The 22,798-nt window shown below is 48.3% G+C and overlaps 3 protein-coding genes across 7 annotated transcripts in view; 1 reads left to right on the top strand and 2 right to left on the bottom strand.

Annotated features, from left to right (window-relative positions):
• Nucleotides 1-22,798, bottom strand: part of LOC6507455 — a 39,928-nt gene that overhangs the window by 4,861 nt on the left and 12,269 nt on the right. For 2 of the 5 annotated variants that reach the window (XM_032454714.2, XM_001955941.4), the window contains one exon: nucleotides 11,250-11,309. The exons of 1 other annotated variant lie outside the window; for it this stretch is intronic. In XM_032454714.2, the coding sequence (XP_032310605.1) occupies nucleotides 11,250-11,309 (60 nt within the window). Of the gene's footprint in view, nucleotides 1-11,249; nucleotides 11,310-20,157; nucleotides 20,969-22,798 lie in introns of those variants that run through there. 2 more of the 5 variants (XR_006507080.1, XM_044714835.1) reach the window with 2 other exon arrangements.
• On the top strand, nucleotides 7,834-9,183 carry LOC6507599. Its single transcript, XM_001955942.4, has 2 exons — nucleotides 7,834-8,553; nucleotides 8,674-9,183. Exons 1-2 carry the CDS (start codon nucleotides 8,359-8,361, stop codon nucleotides 9,154-9,156), a joined length of 678 nt encoding a protein of 225 aa, XP_001955978.2. The 5' UTR covers nucleotides 7,834-8,358; the 3' UTR covers nucleotides 9,157-9,183.
• LOC6507454 lies at nucleotides 13,773-15,538 on the bottom strand. Its single transcript, XM_032454715.2, has 2 exons — nucleotides 15,378-15,538; nucleotides 13,773-15,300 (listed from the first exon to the last, which is right to left on the bottom strand). Exons 1-2 carry the CDS (start codon nucleotides 15,378-15,380, stop codon nucleotides 13,897-13,899), a joined length of 1,407 nt encoding a protein of 468 aa, XP_032310606.1. The 5' UTR covers nucleotides 15,381-15,538; the 3' UTR covers nucleotides 13,773-13,896.

Below are 22,798 nucleotides of genomic sequence, written 5' to 3'. Positions count from 1 at the left end.
GTTACCTTTATTAAAGATTGGAATTTTTATTTTTCGAGTGTATTTGGACCGTAAGCAAGCGGGACAGTGCGCGATTGAGGGCGTGGCACGATGGAGGGCTCTGAGATGCGGCGCTGGGCAGCTGGGGGCAGCAAGAAAACGAAAGTGTTGCTCCGGGTCGGCAGACCTCTAATTAAACGCAGACGGCTGCCAAATTAGCTAATGACAACATTGTGCCGGAACCGGCAACTGCAACTGCACTGCAACAGCAAGAGCAATCAGCCGCGGCAACATGCAACTGCTGCTGCAACATCGAAAACGCATTGCACAAATCACAAAGCCAAAGCTGCAGCGACTGCCCAAAAATGGACAACACTCTGACAAATTTGTTTTGCAACTTGTTGGCCCGCCTGGTGCTGCATATATGGTCGCTCCACACCAATCCGCCCAACACAAGCTGAACATGGCCAGTGGCCACTGGGGCATTCATGTCTATATCCACGGACCACGTTCCCGGGACGAGAGCCAGTCAGTCAAAGCCACCGCACCGATGTCAGTCGCCTCCAGCTCCGGTCTCTGGTCTTCAGTCTCCGGTCTCTGGACCCTGGTGACTTGTGACTGGTGCCTAGTCTCTAGACTCCGGACACCAGTCTACACCATTGGTAGTAGCTGTTGGCCTGGCCCAGTGCGGCTTTGGTGATAATAATTCAATCGAGAAATGTCGAAGCGTGCAAATCGGGCGATTGATTTGTGTCTGGGCCGGCGGCTGGAAAAGGCGTTTGGAATTGATTGCTGATGCATGTGATTAACTGCCACGCCCGATGATCCCTAGAGTCAAAGCGATACTAAGTTGATGTGATATCAATTAAAGAGAGACCTCACATCCTATAGCTTCCCAAAGTCCGATGAGCAGAAACTAGAGTGTGGGAATTGACAGAGAAATCGGATCCAAGTCAGGGTTATTGGCAGCGAGCGCCTGAAGAACTCTAGGTATTTTCAATCAAGCTAGAGATTAACACGGACCTCGACCACGGACTTTGGATCCCCGTCTTGCCAAATCTTCCCCCCCTCCATACCTCTGCCGCAGACTTCTCCTCGCGGGGATCCTCCATAGATGCTGCACAATCGATAACTGTCTTGGTCGGCGTTTCGCGCACGTCCCTCGCATATATCTTAAATGGCAGCCGCAGATAAGACGCACTAATAAGATAAAAACATTTTAATTGCCTCTAAACATGGCAGCGCCATGAAAAGACCACTCTCTCCTCCCCCTAATCCCCTCCAGCTTTACAGCTTTAGCTCCATCTCAGTCTCCATCAGCATCACCATGTCTATCTCCGATGGCTCAGCTTCGGGCCAGACAACTGTAAAACGGCAACAGCACCACTCTGTCCGGCTAAAGCGTTGTCGCTGCTAATGGGTTAACAAAACGCCACACACAACAAAATAAATAAGACTCTGATTTCGTTAAGATTTAATTAAAATTGTGTTTCGATCTGCTCCCAGTCCTCCCCCTTTGAGGTGCCAAATCAAAATAAAATGCTTCAGGCGCGATCATCAAAACTTTAACGACCCGCCCAGGCACTGGGCTACCAAGCTGACCAACAGCCGGGTGACAGGTCAGCCAAATCCCACCGAGGAGGCCATAAAAGCTAGAAAAGCTTTCTTTATTTTCTGGCAGCCAATAAAGCCACTGAGCTGTTATTTTCTTTGAGCTCGTTTAAGACCAACACATGTCGAACGCATAGGGCTACTAAATGGGGACAGGACTTAATGATCCATTTCGTCCCAGCAATGGTTCTAAAAATGATTGGATTTTTTAGCGGAATACTTTAATCGATTTGTAGATTGATTCTCCACCAATCTGAATCAAAATCTACAAACTTATTCTAGAAAACAACTTTAGAAAAATTTTAATATGAATAATATATTATATAAGTGGGATAATATGACTGTATCATTGCCAATCTATATCCGATTCCAAACAAATTCTGTTTAGTGGATCGAGGACTCACCGACCCGCCTTCCACGCCATCCAACTTGAGCACTAGTCTGGCTGTCTGGAGACTTGATGTCCAACTGCTTCGGGGAGGCCATAAAAGCCAGTAAGAGGTTGATTGTTTATCAGTTAGTTGGAAAAGGTGGTAGGCAGTGAAGTGTTTCTAGCCAGTTTGTAGCTAAGAAAAGCTTAGAGGATTTGAGGAATTCCCATCTGACTCTAAGCAAAAACTTCATCTAAAATCTTTGTATTTCTTAAAACTGGATAATAGAATCCGACGGAGGTCTGATACAAAGAGTGATACTTGCCACCGTAGGCTCTCTTCTGGCACCACTGTTGGCTATTTCAGAGACCAGGGATTCCTGTTGACAGGCCGTGGATACGATGCCCGCCACTGCACAGCCATCAATTGGCTAATTTATGTTGAAAATAATTTACACAAATTTCAGTTTTTAGCTTTTCAATTAGCCCGGATCATGTTGCTGGGCGGAGTGTGCTTCGACTTGAGTTTATGGCTTTTTGATGGGCGCTGGGGCTCTTGGGTGGTCAAGACATTTGGAAGGTTTCAATAGGTGTGACTCCCAAATGCGATCAGAAGCAAATTAAGCATCATTTTATCGGCCTCAAGGAGCAGCAGCCCTTTAATGCCGGAAAATGAAGGCTGGGAATGCGGTTTCTGGCCGGGGCAATAAAATTAAACGTTTGTTAGCTGAGGGTTTTGTTTTTGACTTGTTGTTGGTGCGTGTTTTTAAGCGGTTTTAAATATTTATGAGCCCATTTGTAGCCGGGCTGCTTAGGCCGCACAGAAATATCATTTTATGGCCTTAATAAATTTAAATGTTGCGGTTCGGCTGTTGAACACGAAAATGTTTTTGAGGTGCGGAAATGAAAGTGCTCCGCCCAGGTGAAAGGGGCCTAGGCTCTGGTAGGCCAGGATGTTATGGAAGATAGCTTTCAGTGATTGATTTCAAGAACTTATAGTGTTGAAGCAAAGAAGACTATTCTTTTTTTGACTATCTAGTTAAAATTTAATTTTTTTTCCTTTCAAGCCAGGACTTAGGAAGCCTTATCGTCTTGCTTGACAACTTTTTGAAGTCTTTCCTATCTCGCAGACCTGCTCTTCCATCGAAGTGACCACAAATTCAAATACCACAAGGGCAGCCAAGTCCTGGCCAGTCCTGCCGAGGGCAGAATATCTATGAATAGTCAAACAATCGCCAGAAAGTGCGTTTTATGACCCGATGGTCCACTTGAAGCTGCTGCCGTATGGGAATAGAAGTGCACTGCGACAAAAGACTAGGCAACTAAATGGAATAACTTATCATCTCAAGATTCAAACATATTCCAGTTCCAAACTCGGCGCTTTCTTTGTGTATTGAAGCCGAAATCAAGTTAGTGGAAGACAAATGTGCCTTCGTCCTTTGGCAGAGTCCTGGTGCCAGTTCCAGTGCCAGGCGTCAAGATAAGCGTCAAAGGACATGCCTCCATAAAAAGCCATGAATTTCTAGGGGGAGTGGCAGCCGGGGTGACTGCTTTCGCCCAAAAAAGGGGAACATCAAAGCGAAAAAAGCAATAAGTCCTGCGGGCGGAATGTAAATTGAAATGCAGGATGGAAAGGCTAGGGGGGGCTAGCGGGGGCCTGCGAGAACTTTGAACCCGAAAGTGAAATCCAAACCGAATCCGCTGGAACTCAAATCCGGATGTGGATTCCGGATTCCGGACCTAGCTCAACCAAAGTCGGAAAGGGAAGCACGCGGCACGCACTTTGATTTGCTGGCCAAGATCCTGGAGGTCCTGATGAACCTGTTTGTGGGGCCACAGCACGGCAAAGAAATGGAGAGCTTTTCAAGCAGATGGAGCAAGTGCACTCTGGCCTCTCCAGCAAATATGTCTTCAAGTGCCATTCCCTCAATCGCAATGGCAAATCCCGCAATCCCGAACGAGGACTCCGATTCGGAGTGGTAGTAGCAGCAGCGCTACGTATTCCTTTGTCTCCCTTTGAAATGCCGCGTGCTTTATTAAAAATTTCCAGCTTGCGAAGGTCCCTTTGGGGACATTGTTATAAATTCCTTTGGCTGAAAAATGTGAAAAATGCCCCATGTAAATTATTTCTGCGTCATTTTTCCTCCCGAAGAGCTCCCGAATCTCCATCCTCCGCGGCTTTTATTGTGCATGATAAATTTTTATTGTAATTGGCTGTTGATTTATGGGCCATGGAGACAGGAATTGGGAATCTCGGACCCGGACTCTGGTTTAGCCGGATGATAACAAGTGCCAGATAAACGATTCTCTTTCAATTTGCCATTAATTAGGAGGGACAGCCTCCTATGGAGCCTCAGAAGCCTCTCAAGTTCAAATGGCTGAGGCATAAAATAAAAACTAATCGTGGCATTACAGAAATCATCTATGAAATTGCGCTCACTGATGCGTAACCTGCGCCTGCTCCTCCTCCATTCGATGGGCTTAGCCCAAGCCCACCCAGCAGGAAGTGCAAGTCTCTGGGCACTGAGCAAGGAGGACCACAGAAAGAGCCAAATCCCAACTGGAGGCTGTGCTCATTGTTTGTTAGATGCTCCAGCAGTCAAACACCATAAAACTTTATGAACCCACCGAGCTGAATCCACCTTCATCTTTGGGCTTTGCAGCTCCCTCTCCCGCACAGCTTCAGATCTAGCTCCAGCTGGAGCCCAGAAGTGGCAGATTTTTTAATGCCTTGCGAAAGATTTCATGGTAATTTCGCCGGGTTATAACAATTTACAAATTATGTAATCGAAATTTATTGCCTTCTGCTCCTCCTTATCAGGCTGCTCCCCGCGGGCCTTTTCTGGCAGCTCCTCTTCGCTGGGCCACCTTCATCTCTTGAGCTCGGACAGGCACAGGTGGCCTTGATGGCCAGTCCGCTTGATATGCGCCCCATTTAACTCCCGGCCAGGGCGGCTTGGAACGAAAGACAGTGGCCACGGTGGTCACTAAGGAGGAGACCGCAATGCATGAGAAGATTTAGCTCCAGATGGGCAGAAGGTTAGTAAACCAAAACTGTCTGAGAGGTGGATCTCAAAGTTGGCATCAAAGATGTTGAAGGAATCAGCATTCCAAAGCTTTTCTCTTCCTCTCGATGGATGAAACATTTTTCTAGTTAGAGGGGGAAACTCTAGAACTGCCACAATGTCCTTTCCAGCCGGACAGCTCCAATTGAGTTACACTAATTCCGCACCCGAAGCCTGTCCACGGCCATAAGTTTCCACCTGTGCGGCAAGTGGCAGTGGCCCGGGAAGTTTGCCGCAGATAAATGGCAATTTGTTCGCATTAGCCCGGACCCCCTATAACCAATCCAGGGCATAGAGCCGTGACCCATTAGTTACGGCACTTTCCAAACAAACTCCAATAATGCAGCCATTAAATGCCAACTATTCTGCCATCAAGTACTTTAGTTTGACATAAATCTCGACCGGATGGCGAAACTTTTGCCGCTGCCACAAATCCGAGCGAACCCACTCCCAAGTGACCGCCCAAACAACCCCCCTCCCCCCAGACGGGCAATCCAACAGTATCAGTGGGCTGTGTCCTGCGAGAGCTTATGTTGCAGCTTTAATTAACGCCAGGTTTTGTGACTGCTGTTTGGCCAACAGGTGCGGAAAGTTTAGGCCCAGCCCCTGTACTCTAGCATCCTCCAACCAGTTTCAACCTCCGGAAATAAACTGCAAAAAAATAGATTAAACTCTGAGAGGATTACTATAAATTATTCCAATTAAATTGTTAAATAAAAAATCCGATAAAATAAGAGTTAAACTCTAGTTGCAAACTAAAATTTATCCATCGAAAGTAACATAAATTCCGCTCAGTGCATCCATTTTGATTCCCCAGCCCAGTGTATTTTTATTTAATTTAGAGTCGCGCATTGCCGGCCCAGCCAGGACTTTCATGTTGTAATTTCCTCAAATTTACGAGTTTGCTTAGCCGGATACGGGTTGGGATAGTGCAGGGCGAGTCCTAGCAGGACGCGCCGAACGACCTGTGGGTGGGGGGTGGCTTGTATTTTCGGGGCAAGGGCAGTGTTGGCAGGATTTACGACTCGGCTTGGTTGGGTTAGTTTCAGTGCCTTTCCTGTGTTGACTGTATTTTCTGTTCCCTGCTCCGCTGCGGCTTGTTAGCGCCTCGACTCGCATTTTATTAGCAGCATCCTGCCACGTCCACCACCCACCAGCCACCACCCATCGCCCACTACTCAGCCCTCACTTATCCTGCTCAACCAGATTGCTGTAAATGAGCAACTTTTTGCCCTTACACCCAGAACGGCGGGTGGGTGTGCGGGTTTTTTGGCAATTTCGCATGCAGTTTATGGCTAGGCACACCAGCGAAGCTCCGGGTGGGGGTCCTTTGGCCCGTGCAGCTGTAGAGGAGCTCCCTGCATACACACACCCCCACCCAGAACAGCCACGAATCCCCCTTTCGACACCCTCGACTCACAGGTTGATGACGCCGCTTATAAAAGTTGATCAAAATTATTACCACACCCGGGCAGCAGTTTGGGGGAAAGGAGAATATCCAGAAGGGACCTCCTAGTTTTGGAGCCGTAGCTTTTGATACACTTTCCCAACTCCTTGGAAAACAATAATAATCTAATAAGCCATTGGCGCTAAGTGAGCAGTTTTATAGTTGGACATTAAGGAAGACAGAAAACTTTTTGAGAAAAATCATGAACAAAACTTAGAAGGACTTCCCACCTGCCTAAGCAGATGTATTCCCTATACCCTGCCAGGACATAACAAGAAAAAGGGCGGAAGGTGGGAAAGGGCAGCCCAACGCACTTGCTGTTGTTAAAGGTCCTGAGCTGGGTACTTGGGCATCCTCTGGCTTGGTTTTTGGGACAATTAGAGTGGGCCATTGCCATAAAGTTATAGAATTCATGGAGCACGTTTTCCACAACGCATTTCGGAGCTTACTTATTACTGCAGTTTATCTGCCGGGCCGGAGAAGGCCAAACTTTCCGGCCACGTTTCATTAGCCGGGCTATGGCACATGGCTACGGACTCCTGCTCCCCGTCAGTTGCCAAGTTTGCTTTTTACGAGTGCACATTCTGCGCGCGATATTAAATCCATATAATGAGGCGAGCGCATGGGGATTGCAGGATATAACATATGCACAAAGTTTCGGCTACGGATGCTGAGTAATAAGCAAAGATTCGACGACTGGAGGGGGCTGATACAGGCCATAAAGTAGCCATTACTGCCCACTGAGACTGAGTGCCATTTCAATTTTAATTGAATTGCCAAGAAAGGCATTAAAAGATTGTTTATTCAGTGAGTAGGAAAATCGTAAACTAATTGAAGTAATTTGAAGCAATATGCTCTTTTTATTTACATAATTTTTATAAATAATTCATGTATGTACGCTCCCGTAACACCATCACTCGCCACTGTCTAATGGCCTGTTACGCATACGCCCCGTAAACTAGGTGAGCCATTGTCCAACATATCGGTGCGATAATGCAATCGATCGCCAGCACCTGCTAATGAAATGCACCTTAATCGCAAGCGAATCGAAGACTCTGGCCTCTCGCCTGCTTGTCAGGTAATTAACTAATAATGTTAAGTGCAAAACACGCGCGAATCCATGCACCTAACTATGTCTCTTCCGCATTTCCCGCCATTGCATAAAATGTTGAACAAAGCACCGCCGGATTGGATTAACTTTCGGGTATTGGGTTTTCGGATGGGAGGCTGGGAGCACGGGATCCACATCGGATCGCATGGAATGAGATGGAACTCGAGCGGCGCTTTTAATGCGGTGGCGTATGTGAGATTCCAGCGGCTGTGCTGAATGGAGATTCCGATTCGTCCGCTCCCAGAGCCAGTCACCAAGCCACCGCTTCCGAGTCGGGAGCGGATCACAGTGGTGAAAATTGTTTTGTTGGCGCACAGTAAACGGATCGCTCCACTGAGCAGCAGCCGCGCCCAAAGTTAGAGCTACACTTTAAAAAACATTTGACTTGAATGGGAAGTTAGTTCAAGTTTCAGTTAAAGTGACTGAGGAATGATGGCATTCTTCGGTAGATTCTGGAAGCTCTTCCTCCTCTGTGCATGAAATTTGTAAATGAAACTGATAACCTTATCAGTTTTACGAGTTTTTATGCCTATTTTTAAGTGATTATTTTATTCATTTCTACTGTACTATAAACACAAGCCGTAAGGAATAATTAGATGCACGTAACTCTGAACGCGAACGTGGTGGGGGCTGGCGGGGCTTCGCATGCAAATGTTGCTGCTCCGCGGAGGCTGATGCTGAGGCAGCAATGCAATCGACACCGCCGACGAAGATAATGATGGATTAGTGGCAGGAGGGACGAGTGGGGGCAGGCTGGCCCATAGTAGTGTGCCACATGGGGCAGCCATGGTGCACTGAACTTGATTACCGCATCCATATAAAAACCACATCGATGCCAGCCGGCCCCCACAGTATTGAAAGCGAACGCGAGCCACACGGTATTCGGTATTCGGTGTCGAGTGGTCAGAGTGGACCACCAGAAGGATTAATTAAAGGACCTGCTTATTCACCGATTCACAGAATGGCCAATGTGAGTAAACAGTGCCACCATTCAGTGGGCAGTGGTCTCTTCATACCATTAGGAGACACTTTTAAAGTTGAAATTCAAACGCCTCTAATAGTGTCGTTCTTGTAATTCCTCCCGAAACAGGACTCCCCTCGAAGTCAATCTCTGTCGGGCTACCTCATCGCAGTAATGTTACTCCTGACTGCGACAGGAATCCAGACAAGACGCCTCTCACATCGCCGCCTCATCATCCACGTGCCGGTCAAGGTGAAGACCCACCATCACACCCACACCGTCTACAAGGTGCTCCACGGGTCCGGCGGCGGCGGAGGAGGCGGCGTGAAACAAACTGTCTACAAAGTGCTCGGCTTTTCCACACACGGCGGCGGAGGGGGCATGGCCAAGGGCGGCGGAGGAGGAGGCGGCTCCCACGGCAGCTACGACATGGGAGGAATGGGCCACGGCGAAATCACGTACGAGGACATGCACGGGTGCGAAAGCGGAAAGGTGATGCCGGCGGGAAGGGACATGATTTTCAATCACTACTCGCGACACGGCACCGGACTGGAGGACGAGGACTACGCCGAGGACGACGACTTCATAGACCTTAGGGATGGCTGGTTGTGAATAAAGACATTGCCGATTAATTATAAAATTCCTGGAGAGATCCTTGAAGGGATAGCCCTCTGCTTACATTTGCATTTGCAGACGACATTCCGGTTGCCCATAAACCTGGAACTTGTGTCTTTCTCTTCTTGAATCCCGCATCCCGAATCCCCAATCCGCAATCCGCACTTGTATTGTTTAATTAGAAAACATTGGCGGCGATTGGGAGGTGGGTTGCTGGGCGAACTCCTGGCTGGAGTCGCGCACTTGAGGAAAACTTGAAGTATTTGCATAGCTCTCCACTTCAGCATGCGGCATATTTTAGTGGACAATTAAAAGAAGCGAGTGTCAATGCTTGAGTGGAGTGGACAGTGAGGAGATGTGGGCTGGGAGGCCAGACTTGCTACCTTGTGAGTCCAGAGATTTTCCGAGGGGAAGTGGTTTTGATTTTAGCAGGATAAGTGCCTTTGTCGCAGCCTCGTTTTAGTCTTCAATCAAATTTGAACACAAAATGAGCTCATTTTTCCAACAGCTAATCAAATCAGGTTCCAGAAACAGTATCCCTCCCCAAATAGCCATTGATCAATCAGCTTTATCGCTGCCAGGGAGTCCGCCGAACTAGAGCATCCGATTGCCATCAGTCGGACATAAGGCAGATTGATCACCGCCCGCCCGGGCTCTGGCAGATGCCTCAAATAAAGATAAACCCGATTAAGGCAGCTCCCCACGAGCCCCCTCGGCACATGGACGCAAAACCAGGTAAACACAGGTGCCGCCGTTCGCTGAGCGCAGAATAATTTGCGTGTAATTGAAGGCGACAGCGCGTCACGGGTCGGATGATAAATGCGTCTGTCTGCCCGTCGCCTCCAGCTGCTCCGGGGGGAGTGGCCGGCCAAACCCGATCTGATCGCAACGGGTGGTCACTGCCTGCTGCCCAGTGGTGTCGCACTTTCGGCTGGCGCCAACTACTCCTCCTTATGGATGGGGCTACTTAAAGGCATTTAGCTGTAATGACATTTAAGGCCAGCGATATAAATCGCGGGTGCAACATTGTTGCAGTGGAGCGAACGAAGCCCAAACACGTGCCTCGCCAGCGAATAAAGTTGTTGGACTTGTGCCACATCCAACCTATGTGGCATCTGGAAGGCAGAGGCACAGAGTTTAAGAGTAAATCCATTTTCTTATCGTTAGGTTCGTAATACGAACTTATACAGATCTTCAGGCTGTTTAGATCTGATTCCCGAACGAGAGTAAACATATATCATTCCCATTTATGTCTTAAACAGCCAGATCCTAGTCAGTCAATTTGGGAAAATCCATTTTTCTCTGAAGGAGCCACTGAGCTGCTTATGTCCGCCGATGACGAGTTGAGTCCGGCAGAGCTTTGTCCATCAGAGTCTGCCACAGTCCCAGTCCAGTGCCGTCCTCGGCCCGACTGTCAGTCTGCCTGCCTGTCGTCCCCTGGCTTTATTGGAGCCGTTAAGCCTCTGCACATATTTGCATCCTGGCTGGACGAATGCCCGACGGCAACAAAGCGTAAAACGATTTGGACAAACCAAATAGGCAGTCCAGGTCCAGTCCAGTGCGGACCATGTACGGGATTATCGGAGGGGCTGGCTGTTTGGCTATTTGGGCATTCGAAAGTTACCTTTACAACATATTCGGTGCTCTGGCAAATGCCCACAAATGCTAAATACATTTGGGCCGTGTCCTGGCACTTGATTTGCTTTTCGCTTCTGGCCTGCGGTCCAAATAAATGTATTGATTTTGCAAATGGCTTTTCCACGGCTTCAAAAATGGCAGTCACCTGCGGTTCGAAATTGGTCCATTTAAATCTCACAAACTTTGCCCATAGTTTGGCTGAATTATTCGATTCTTGAAAGGCATCCTTCAGAGGATTGCATTCGTGAGAACTTTTCCCCATTTCGAAATACTTTCCCCATCGTCCTGTCACCCTTCTACCAGACCTGTTTACTCTCTGTCTAGCCTTTGATTTCTCGTTTTCTGCCACAATTTTTGGGCATTTGGCTGTTTGCTTAATTGGTTTCATTAGGGAAATATTCGGTTTTCAAGTGCCTACCCCACGACTGCCATCCCGACTGGTGTCCACTTACCCTGCTTCCTTTTCGCAGAACGTAGGATGCCAAAAAAACGACGTTCCTGGAACGACGCACCTGAAAAGCACCAAGAAAAAAGGGAAAAGTTAGAAAAAGTTTGGCAGCAACTTGGTCTAAAACGAAAACTTTAAGGTGGGAAAGTTTTGGGGAGAAAGGGCAGAGGGAGGTGGCTGGTGGCAGGTGGCAGTGGTTGTGGCGGAAAAGGGGCCAGCAGCCAGTTACACGTGTCGCAGGACCAACAAGCAGGCGGCATAATTTCCACTGAGTGACAACTAAATAAATAGGAGAGAGTGCGAACAAGGATGCAAGGATCGGGCCACGCAGACGTCGAGGGCAGATGGCAAAGTTTCAGATGCGGGCAGCCACTCAGTCCGGGGCACTAATTTTAACACCATTAATTTGCGAGGCAGGACCAAGGAGCTGGCAGGACCGAGATGCTGCCGCCACGGCTCCGAAGATAGAACAGAGAATTTTAAATGAAATGGACACAAGTTTTATTGAATTGATAGAGTCCGGGACGAAGGCCATGAGCTCGAGCCGGAAACGGAAACGCATTACTCTGCTCCTTTGAGCGAATGCTCCTTTTGCTCCTTTGGCCGCTCTTGTTGTTTGTGGGGCCCGCACTTTGCCCCACACGTTTACACGCAAGGTCTGGGTGCCCGAGAGGGTGTACAGTATACACTGTGAAAAACACTTTATCTCTCATACTACTTCATTCCTTGAATCCTTGTGCCTCTCATGCCTTTCCAAATACCTTCATGTTCTGTATTTAAACTACTTTCCAAACATTTTATAACAAAATTTACTTCAGTGGAAGTACTCGTGGTCTGAGGTCCTGCCACCAATCAAAAAGAAGCGGCAGCCAAGCAGAAGTAGAAGTTGTGGCAAAGTTTTTGATTTCATGATATATTTATGGGCATCCGCTGCCACTTCGGGCTCCGTCCAATTCCTTTGAGTAATAAACTTGGGCCGAAAGCCCTCTGCTCTTCCGGTCTCGAAGGATCTTTCTGCTTCCCGGCTTTAACTGGAAGTTATTAATTTACTTTACTTTCGATACCCCCGGACAGCCAGTTTAAAGCGGCAGTTGCTGTAGGATTATTGCGCATACGTAGTGTTGGCGGCAAGGACCTTGCGGTCACGTAGCCCGCTGGCACAGATAGCCATCGCCGGGAATTTATTTGAATGCCTGGATCCGTGGTCCAGTTCTGGGCTAGTCAGGCCCATATTTTTGAAATTTTCATCCACTCGACCGGCCGCAATTTGCGCACCAAAACGAGCCGATAAGCCAGAACTAATGCCCCGCAAAGGACTCGCCGGGACAACAGCCATTATCCGGGCGGAGAGTGGGGCAAGTGGGCGCAGGTTGGCTAATGAAAAAAAACTCGCTGGCCTGGATTCAATTAAATATTAAATAAACGATATCAGCAAACAGCAATTTCCGGAGCCCCTTTCCCCCAGCCCCGCCGCTTTATCTTTTGTGTACTCTGATATTGGAGTGAAATGCAAACACAATCGCAAATGCCCGGGAAACTTTACGAGACGGCGTAATCCTGGCAATTATGTGCTGCCATCTCGCTCTCCCTTTCCGGCTCGCCAGAATCAGTGCCAGGACCTGGCCAGGAGCAGGCATTATCTCTGCATATGGGACGAAAGTATGAAATGAACCAATAAGAGAACTACACATGCAGGCACTGAGAACTAAATTGTAAGATTCTTGAATAAAATAATTTAGAAGCACTGGCTTGTAATAACTTTTAGGAGATGTAAGGACACATCAGGATATTCTCATTAGACTTTAATGAAGAAAATAATTCCTATTTCAAGTAAAGCAGTGCAATTGCAGTGCAGGTTACCCATGGAACGTGTGTCTGCATGGACATTAAACTCAGATGCAAAATGATTTGAACAGGTGCTGGCATTTGCAGAAATAGCACGCGAAGCATTCGGGGGCGGAGGCACTCGCAAAAAGACTAATTATGTATTCATTAAAATGGCAAACGGCAAAGGCTGCACACCCTCACGTGCAGCCTCGTCCTGCCGATCCTTCGACTCCGGCAGCCAAGTGGAAGTACTGCCAGAAAAACGGGTGGAGAACTGGAGGCGGAGCATTCATGAATGCATCTGGTCGGAATGTGCTCTGCATAATGGCCCTGCCTTCTGTCCGCTCCTGTTCTCACATTTTGATTATATCTATCTCGCCTGATAACCTAATATGTGGAGTGACGAATGTGAGGGTCTTCCGGTCTTGAGAGCTTTCCCGGGAAAAGGGGCCAAATGAATGGAATGCCATGGTAATGATTCCTAAATACACACATTCATCATATCTGCTTCTGAGCTCTCAGTCAGTTCGGGGGAAATGTGTGATGAAGAGGTTGAATTTTTGTCCGCTTGGAGAGTAGGATTTAATGAAAGGGTGATTTCATTTAATTATAAGCATCCGTCTAGAGACTCGCTGGCATTTTCGTGAAATGGGATTAACTTTAGTGTTAATTTGTTAATTTGATACCAAACACTCAAAAATTATGGTATGCACTTGACTTTATTATCTATTATTTGCTTTTTGGATGAAAATGTGAAAACTAAGACTAACTCGTTTGGTTCTTTCGTCATATATCCTGGGTGTTCCTTCGGTCTGCTGGACTTCCTACTGAGAGAATCCTCCGAAGATTCCCTTGAAGAAGCGGTAGATGGGCTTGGGAATCTCCACGGCGAACAGTACGGTGCTCTCCTCCTCCAAGACGGCAGCTCCTCCGGCTGGAGCGGACTGGGAGCGCTTCTCGTTCAGGAGGTTCTTCTCGAACAGCTTCTGCTGCTGGGACAGGTGGCTGAGGAGGAACTGCTGAACGGCGGCCTGCTCCTTCTGGAGCTGGCTGAGTCCATTGGCCGGCACCTTCAGGGCGTCACTCACGTGTCCGTTGGTGGCCTTGATCACATCCTGAATATTGACGCTGCTTGCCTTGCCTTGGGAAAACTCCGGGGCAGGGACCAGGAGGGGCAGAGCGGCCAGGTTGACGGGCAGAAGGACATTGGCGTCCGCTTTGTTCAGGCGGCCCTCGTTGGCCTGCTGAGCCAGGGGGTTGGGAATGAGGTAGAATCCCGGCTTCTGCGGCTGCTCCTGTTTTTGGGGGCTGGCTTCAGAGAATCCTCGGAATTTTCCGTAGTACTGGTACTGAACGCCCTCCTTGTTTCCCGATCCCGACGACTCCCCTTGGCTCTTGTCAACGTAGAACGGATTAGGGAGCAGCACCAGGCTGAGACCCACTACCTTGGGGAAGTCCGTGAAGGGATTCGGCAGGAAGGGGAAAGGCTTGGTCTCCTCGTGGATGTGGGTGTGGTGGGTCACGTTGCCCGTTGTGGTTTCCGTCAGGTTGACGTAGGTGGTCTCCTGTTTCTCGAAGGGATTGGGCAGGAAGGGGAACGGGAAGCCCGGCTTCTTCTGGTTATTGTAATAGTGGTCGTGAACGTGGTGGGTCACATTGGCAGCCGTGGCATTGGTGATGGTGATGACTTCCACCTCAGGATACGCCCCGAACTTGTTGTATAGCCCCTGGTAGCTGCTGAGGGACTGATTGAGGTTGACAGGATATTTAAAGATCTTGTCCAGGTCGGCAGCTCCCACTATTTGGTTGGAACCGGTATGATCGATGGCCTGAAAATTGTCACGACCTTGGACTTCGGCGGGATTCTGTTCTTTGGGCTCCTTCTGCTTGGGGATTTCTTCTTCAGTTCTTGGGGCCTCCTCTGCCTTGCTTGGTTCTTCGGACTTCGAAATTTCGTTGGAAACAGATGGGTTTTCCACGGACAGATGTTCTATGGCCGGAACTTCCTTGTTTTCTTCGGGCTTGACAGAGTCACTTGGCTCGGCGGGAGTTTTCTGGACTTCTAGCTTGCCTTCCTCAGTTTTAGGGGATTCGGTTTGAACACCAGTTCCCTGGGCAGGAAGAACCTCCTGGGAAGTAATCCCCTGAACTGCAGCAGGCTCCTGATCAAGAGATCGGCCCTGAGTGGCCAGCAAAAGTCCAAGTAGAACCAGTAGGCGAAGGGAATTCTGCAGAAGAAACCAGTGCCACCACAGGCTGTTCAAAGAACTCTCTTCAGAAGTAGACTCCTCTTCGGAGAACTTACCATGATGAGGTTGTCAGTCGAACTGTGTCAATGCCAAATATTTCCCGACCTTTTATACAAAGTCGAGACAAAGGACCGCGAACTATCGCTGCCCAGGGGCACTTTAAGTTCCTCAGCCATTATCTAGCGATTTGAGTGATTTATTCACTGTTTTTGGTTCACTTCACTAAAAAGGCGCCAGTGGCGGAAATATCGGTAAAAATGGAACTGCACTCAAGTTATATTGTGCGAGTAGTATCTATCTGAGCAGCACTTCCTGCCCCGCACCCGCTCGGCTCCTGGGTTTATCATTCTGCCAGGGGTTTGTTTGGTTCGTTTTATGTGCAACATGAAAATGCCATTGTTTCCGAGGCGCACAAACGGAAATCTATGACTCGCTTTTCAATGTTTTTCCTCCTTTTTCCAGCAATGGAAAAACTGCATGGGCAAGTGCAAAAGACTGTCGTTGGTGCAGGCAGAGAAATAGATGTTGAGACCATCTCCCAGCAACCTGCAACAGCTCGAGGGAGAAGCGTTTTCTCTCCGTGTAGGAATGCGGGCTGCAGGAGCTTAAGGCCAAAGAAAAAGGGCGAGGGAGCAGTTGGCAGTTGGAAGTGCACATCAGCTGCATATTCATGCCAAGAGCTTTATCTTTGGAACTTTGTCTCCGCCCCCGAGCCGCCCCAAGCCCGACCCCCTTCCCTGCTGACATGTCGCCAGGTGAGCGATGAGCTCCACCTGGTCATTGACATGACAAGTGGGGGAGCGCGAAAGGGAGCCCAGGAAAAATAGGAAGCGGGCAATGCGGGGGCTCCTGCTGGGCTTTGTAATTGAATTGCCGATGCATGGCTCGGATTTTTGGCATTCTCCGATTTGATTGAAGGCTTTTGCCGTTGACAGAACTCCCAGAGATTCGAATCGATTTTCGAGTTGGTCAGAGAATAGCAGGACTTCCATAGAGCCAGTCAGTAAAACAAGAACATCTATCAGAAATCTCAGCTTCCATTCACCAGAGAGGGCTAGAAGGCATTGAAAAAGATAGGACAAGCCAAGTCTTTTAAGGGAAATCATTTAATTAAAACGAAAGCATCCTCAGTCAATAGTCACTTTTCTAATCAAGTCCATTTAATGTTTCGCCTCAGCTCGTGCATAATTCACACCTCAGAACACCATCGAGCTGCAATTATATGATTTTCCCAAGCCTCAATCGCAGGAGTTCTTTTATTGTTTCCAGCTCTTCAATACAAGACCAAAGTTCAAGCACTTGCCAGTCGAGAAGCGAACAACTCAAAGAGTGGCGATGGCCGCTGAAAAACTATTCCATTCCGAGGGAGCCGGATCTGGAATCCGAAGCCCAGGTTGCTGCCGGGGCAAGAAATGGTTTTGCGCAGCGGCAGATGAGCTGTTGAAATTGCAAGTGCGGCACTTGCTCAATTTTTCATGAGCCTCCCACAAGCCAGGCAGTCGACCAGAAACGGGGTGAGCTCCTTGGCGATGAATCGACTTTAAAATTCCCCTCTTATTGGAAAGACTGCATAGGATACTCTCTTGCTTATAGGACGCAGGATGCAAGCTAGACAGAAGAATAAAAGACAATCATTTTGAGAAAGTAGTCGAGTGCCTAAAAGCCCGCTAATACCCTCTAGAAAATGAACTCCAACGGCAGCCGAAGAAGTTGAAACTGAAACTGTGGCCGAGGAATTCCTTCGGCCCAGGTCCCAACCCACATTGGCCAATATGGCAGAGGAAGAGGGGTAGGCCAGCGAGGGATCTGTGAAAAGGCGAAATTAGCGGGCAGGTCCAGCAGCTGGATGGACGGGCTATCCACCGGGGTCTCACCAACAGCATCCGAGCGTCGTGGCCAGACAATGAGGCGAGCCGAGGCCCTTGACTTGGCCAGCGCGGGCCCACGAAAAATAATAAGGAATGAATGTAAATAAATGGTGCTAGGGGTAATGGCAACGAATAAACGACAAAAACAGAAACCCCAAGAGGAACTGATAGCGGGGGAGGGCCGAGGAAAGGTATGGGCCGGGAGACGCCCAAGGCCAAGGCAGCATCATCATCGTGGTCAGTGAGATAAGCTCTGGAGCCGGATTGGTGTTGCAGTTGCAGGCTACGTAGCACGGCAGCCCGTGAGAGGACCAGGGGAAAGTTTACTCACAGTCCAGGGCGCATCTGTGGAAGCCAGGAGTTACTACATAGCATAAAGCAACTACTCTTACTAACATTATCATGGCAGAGAATGGAAAATATTATAAAATAATTTAATGTTTCTTCCAACGGGTGCTGAAAAAAGACTCCTAACACATTGGCCGCTATTGTTCCCAAGAAGATTCTTCTGGAGGAGCTCCTTGGCCCTTTTCTTATTACTTCTTGGGGTTTCGGGTAGAACTCTTTCAGGCTGGGTGTGTGCAGTGCAGCGTCGATAAGATCAGCGTGTGAGCACAGGACAGTCATCCTGGCAATGGCAGCGAGGCATCTGCAGCAGGTGTTTCGCTTTCAGGCTGCGGCCGCCGCCACACAATATGGGTAACAAGTTGCACCATCCTGGCCAAGTTTATCGCCACATAATTCACACGGCGAGGCCCTGTAGCCGGGGAGGCCGGAGCTGAATTGATTGACTCCCGCTGGGACGGGAGTGGGGAGCACGGAGCACTCACTCCAGTGGGAGTGGGAAAATGGAAAAATCAAACACCACGGGGGGAGTCTCCCGACTGCACTCCGCCAGGACCACGCTCCACTAGGCAAATATGGCAGGCGACACAAAGCACTGGCACATCCCACATTCATCACATCCGCATCTCCATGCGCCCCAGAACTGGTAGTCCTCGCTTAGAATTCAAAACATTTCAGACAAATTGGCGTCGAGCTCTTTGAGCCCGATGTGTGACAAAATGGAAGGCAAACACACCAGACCGGACCGGACCGGGCTCCAGCTCCAGCTCCCCAGCCGCCCCAACCAATCATCCGACTGGACAATGCCGGGGAGCAGTGGCGGGTGCTCCGGCCCTTGTTTAATTTATGCCAAAACATTTCTGAAGCGACGTTGACGACGTCATTTGGCCAGAGATCCAGGCCGAGAGCAGTTGGCCCCTGCCACTGCCCCTGGCACCCGCTTGGACCTGGGATCCCGGCCTGGGATTGAGGTGTCACTTGATATGCAATAAATAAGCTGCTGGGAAAAGTGTTAACGAGCCTGCAGGGACGGGGGACTGGCACAAAGAGGTGCACTGCGAGATATACTTTAGAAGAAATTAGTTTCAAAGTCTGTTCTGTATCACAAGCTACACTTGTCCTAGGGGCCATAACTACAGCTTTTTCAAAATGACACAAAGTTTGGCTCAGTGTTGTGGGGATGCCACCGCCGAGGGCTCTTGGAAAGAGCTACTTTTCTGTTGTCTGTGTCTGTTTCGAGTCTTCTAACAGCTTGCAACGCCTTGGCGCCACAAAATGAACGCCATTCATGGGGCAACGTGCAACGACAAGAATGTGACCCATTTTTAGCACCAGTAGCCATAGTCGCCCCCAAGCGGCTCCACCTCTCCTCTCCGCCAGCAGAAGAAAGCCCAGTTAGTGTGCTGCTCTGTTGTTTGTTTAAATGTTTGCCCATATATGGGTACAGTCAGCTATATAAATATGTGAACAGCTTTTAGCACCTTGCCCCCGCACTCGAGTGGCGTTCTGAAGTGGGGCTGAGGCGTCGGAGTAGGTCCCACTCCCCGGAGAGGCAGGAGCACCCGGAGATCCCCAGCACCAAGATCCCAGCTCCGCCCGGAGCACGTGAGTCTGCCAGACAATGGCAGCTTAAGACCCGGAGGGGAGACATCCCGTCAGTTAATTCCACGACTTTAGTTGATGGGCGAGAGCATGTTCCTTTTCCAACAATATTTCCCATTGGGTATTCGAACAGCCGGCGATATTTTCTTTATTTTTTATTCGCTCTCTTATTGTTATATAGTCGCCGTTCACGGGGCGGAGCCATTTTCAATTAAGCAAAATTAAAAATTTATTACCAGCCACGACCGAAGGAAAACAAAGAACTCTGGGCAGGAGCAGGACCAGGAACCGGAACAGGAGCGGACAAAAAAAAAGCAAATTGCTGGCAACTTGGGGTAAAGAGATGTTTATGTTTTCATTAAAAAAGAAATAAGGGAGAAACAGAACCAGGTTGCTGGGTTTCGGTTTCGGGTTTGGGTTTGGGTTTGGGATTGGGAGGAGTTCGGAGCCCGGTGCGTCGGTGGATGATTGGGCTGCTTCGACCCGAGGCCATCAGCGCCCCTGTCCATTATCCTTTAGCCTTTCGCCGGCTTTATTTGCGCTGAAGTTTTAATCATTGAAGTGACATTGACGCAGCGCCAGCATCGATGGCGGAGTGCTTTTTTCACCCACTAGCGACGGGCAGAAATATCCCGTCAAAGGACCAAAGGACCCACCAAATATTTATGAGTTTTAAGTGATTATTGAATTTGATGGGCGGCCGCAAGCGGAAAGTTTCATTTCGCACATCGCAGGGATATTAAAAAAGTTTCTGCCAAACGATCCATGGCCAAAGTTTGAAAAGTGGGCCCATAAACGGGTTGATGAATGGATTTTCATGGAGTTTGTTGATTAATGGATCTGCCTTTGATGAAGTTTATTTGGGGGCTATCAAAATCGGATTAATGCAAATTTATGCAATTAAAAGTATATCTAAAGATTAGGTTTGATTATGACGATGAAGAAATTAAGTCACACTTTCATAATCCCGTTCACAAATGTCCTGTCCAATTATGTCTTCAGCTCCTTTTAATTAACTAACCTTTCACAACGTTCTTTGGGTTGTCAAGTGCTCACTCCCCCTGGACGGCAGACTGCTGGCTGCTCCTCCTCGTGGCTTTCCGATTATTCCCTTTGTAATCTGTGCCCCTTTTCGCGTTTCGCTTTTCGCTTCTTGCAACAGTTGCTGTTATATTTCAATTAGCATGGCAGAGCCAACATTTATGCGGCGATAAGTTTTCTTCAATTAAAACTTTGCCTCACACAGGCTCAGGCGCTGCTGGGGCACACACAGACAGACACACACGCAGAAAATAACCGAAACTTTGGCATAAATTTTAATTAATACGATTTGCGGCAGCTACGCGGTGCAACTTGGCCCACTCCGTCCAATTTGTGAGTGCATTTCGAGTGAATTCAATTTGAGGCGCCACTAATAACACACTTCCGCTTCCATGGCACTGTTTATTTTCCTTGCGGTTTTTTAGGGTTTTTAACAATGGTGCCGGAGCCACTTCCGCACGAACACACGTTGTGGCACACACACACGGCTTACGGTGGCAAGTCCGCCAGGTTCTGTGCGCTTATTTGTTGCACGTCTCGTTTTTGTTTGGCGCACAGTGCTTGTGCTTTTATTTTGAGGAAAAGTTTTGTTTTACTTTAACATATTTTTTATTCCCGCTTGCTCACTCCTCACTCCTGGCGAGGTTCAACGGACTTACGTCGCAGGATCGTCGCAGTCACAGAGCTCTGTAGTGGGAGCCCAGCTGAGCAGAGCTTTCTGGCCCGGCCGGCAAATCGCGACACCCGACAGCAACAGCCCACGAACGCAGACTGGCAGACTGGCAGACCGAGCCGCGCAAAAACCTTTTTGCAAACTGTTGAAAACCGTGTGGCAAGCAGGCGAGCCGCTCGCTGGGCGGCCGAAGCCGCATCCGAGCCACCACAACAAAAACAAAACACAGCTGGAACTGGAGCCGAAGAGACCGAGAGCCCCAAGGCCCCACTGTACACATGTTGCCAGCAGCAGCAGCATCGGCAGCATCCACTGGCAACAGCATCTGCTGTCGGTAGGCAATGTTGCCAGCGCGGAATGTTGCTGCATGCCAGAAAGGTGTGCATGAGAAAATGTTGCTAGCGATTGTAGTGTGTTTGCTGTTGTTGTGATGCTCTATAAAGGTGGGTATAGTGGGCTTAGCATGGATATTAACTGATAGGGTATAAATAAATTATTTGTTGACACTAAATTTCATCAGGAGTAACTATCGCTATCCCAATGCAAAGTCTTTATAAAGTAGTATCTCCTTTGAGTACTAAACATTCGACCAAGGTAAATCATAATCCTCTCTGGTATTAGTTGCTTTTTGTCGATTTAGGCGGGAAAATATGTGTGCTGCTATCGTAGCGCTTTTTTGTTGTTCTGGCCATTGTTGTTGCCGTGGCTAGCAGCCACGTAGCTTTGTAGTTGCAACCAGCCATGTAGCAGTGATTATTTTGTCAATTGCAGTGACACAAAGGCATCTATCTCTAATGCCAAAGAGAGTCGCCCCATGCCCCATGGTCTGTTCCATGCCCCTTGCTCCTGTCGCTTCTACTTAGAGCGATTATTTCGATGTTGTCTTTGTTATTTGGGGTTTGAAAGGCGGGGGGGCCACAAAGCGGGATTAAGTAGTTGCGGATTGTTCTGGAGAGCTTTGAGGGCATTCAATTGATTCCCGTGAATGGGGAAACAGTTGCCAAAGAGTGCTCCCGACTACATCAAAGGCCTCCACTCGAGTGCTCCACCCTGTAATGGATCGTGTTTCAATAAACATATCTGCCAGGACTCTATGCGGGTTAGAGGATAAGCGGATTATGCAAATGATGGTCGCAGAGCGAGGAAAATGAAATAATTCCCCGACTAACAACTGCAACTGGCAACTGAATTTTTAATAAAACACACGCATATTTTATTTTAAATCAATTAAAATATTTTCCGAAAAGAATTCCCCACATTTTAAGAGATTTCCGCCGCACATTCCGTAGCATTGAACCTGCCACAGACCACAGAACAACATGCAACATGCGGTGGCTTGTGTTTAACCAACTAAAAACTATTTTATTGTATTCATTTTCGGATTGTTGGAATCGGATCGGGATTTTGCACAATTCTGTGTATCCTTTACAAGTAACAAGCTGGAATAATGAGCTGGGGGAAGTGGTCCAAAATAATTAACGAAATTGTTTGGTTTATTTTAATTGGGCGAATAGTTTCCACAGACGATAATGGACCATTTGAAATGCTTTAATATTTAACTATTTATTTGATTGCTATTTCGCTCCGCCAGCTGCCACATTTCATAAATGTCCTTCTGCCATTAAAGAGCCGTCATTAAACAGAACATTTTCCAGCAAAATACATAAAAAGAGCTCGGTTAAAAAAGAGGAAATCGACAGTTTACAAATTGAATAGCCTGCCACAAAACGGAGCCAAGGGTCCACGCTCCACAGCTCCACTGCAATTGGTTTCCATTTCCTCATCAAATTAAATGAAACGAAATCAAATGAAGTAAAGTGAAATAAAATCGGGCAACTGCCACAGTAGCAGGCATCGGCGCGGGGGCGAAATTAACGAAAATCACTCCATCAAGTGCTCCTGGCCCCCACTCACAAGGACCCAGCACTCGCCTCCGTCAGCATCCATA

Source organism: Drosophila ananassae, chromosome 2R (assembly GCF_017639315.1).
Source record: "Drosophila ananassae strain 14024-0371.13 chromosome 2R, ASM1763931v2, whole genome shotgun sequence".
Taxonomy (NCBI): Eukaryota; Metazoa; Arthropoda; class Insecta; order Diptera; family Drosophilidae; genus Drosophila; species Drosophila ananassae.
The sequence above is the reverse complement of the archived record's forward strand: the minus strand, read 5'-3'. Positions and strand labels throughout refer to the sequence as shown.

Excerpts from the sequence above, each read along its gene's own strand:
- LOC6507599 (XM_001955942.4), top strand. The coding sequence starts at position 8,359 with ATGGGGCAGCCATGGTGCACTGAACTTGATTACCGCATCCATATAAAA. Across the intron at positions 8,554-8,673 it reads CGATTCACAGAATGGCCAAT|GACTCCCCTCGAAGTCAATC; the intron begins GTGAGTAAACAG and ends CTCCCGAAACAG.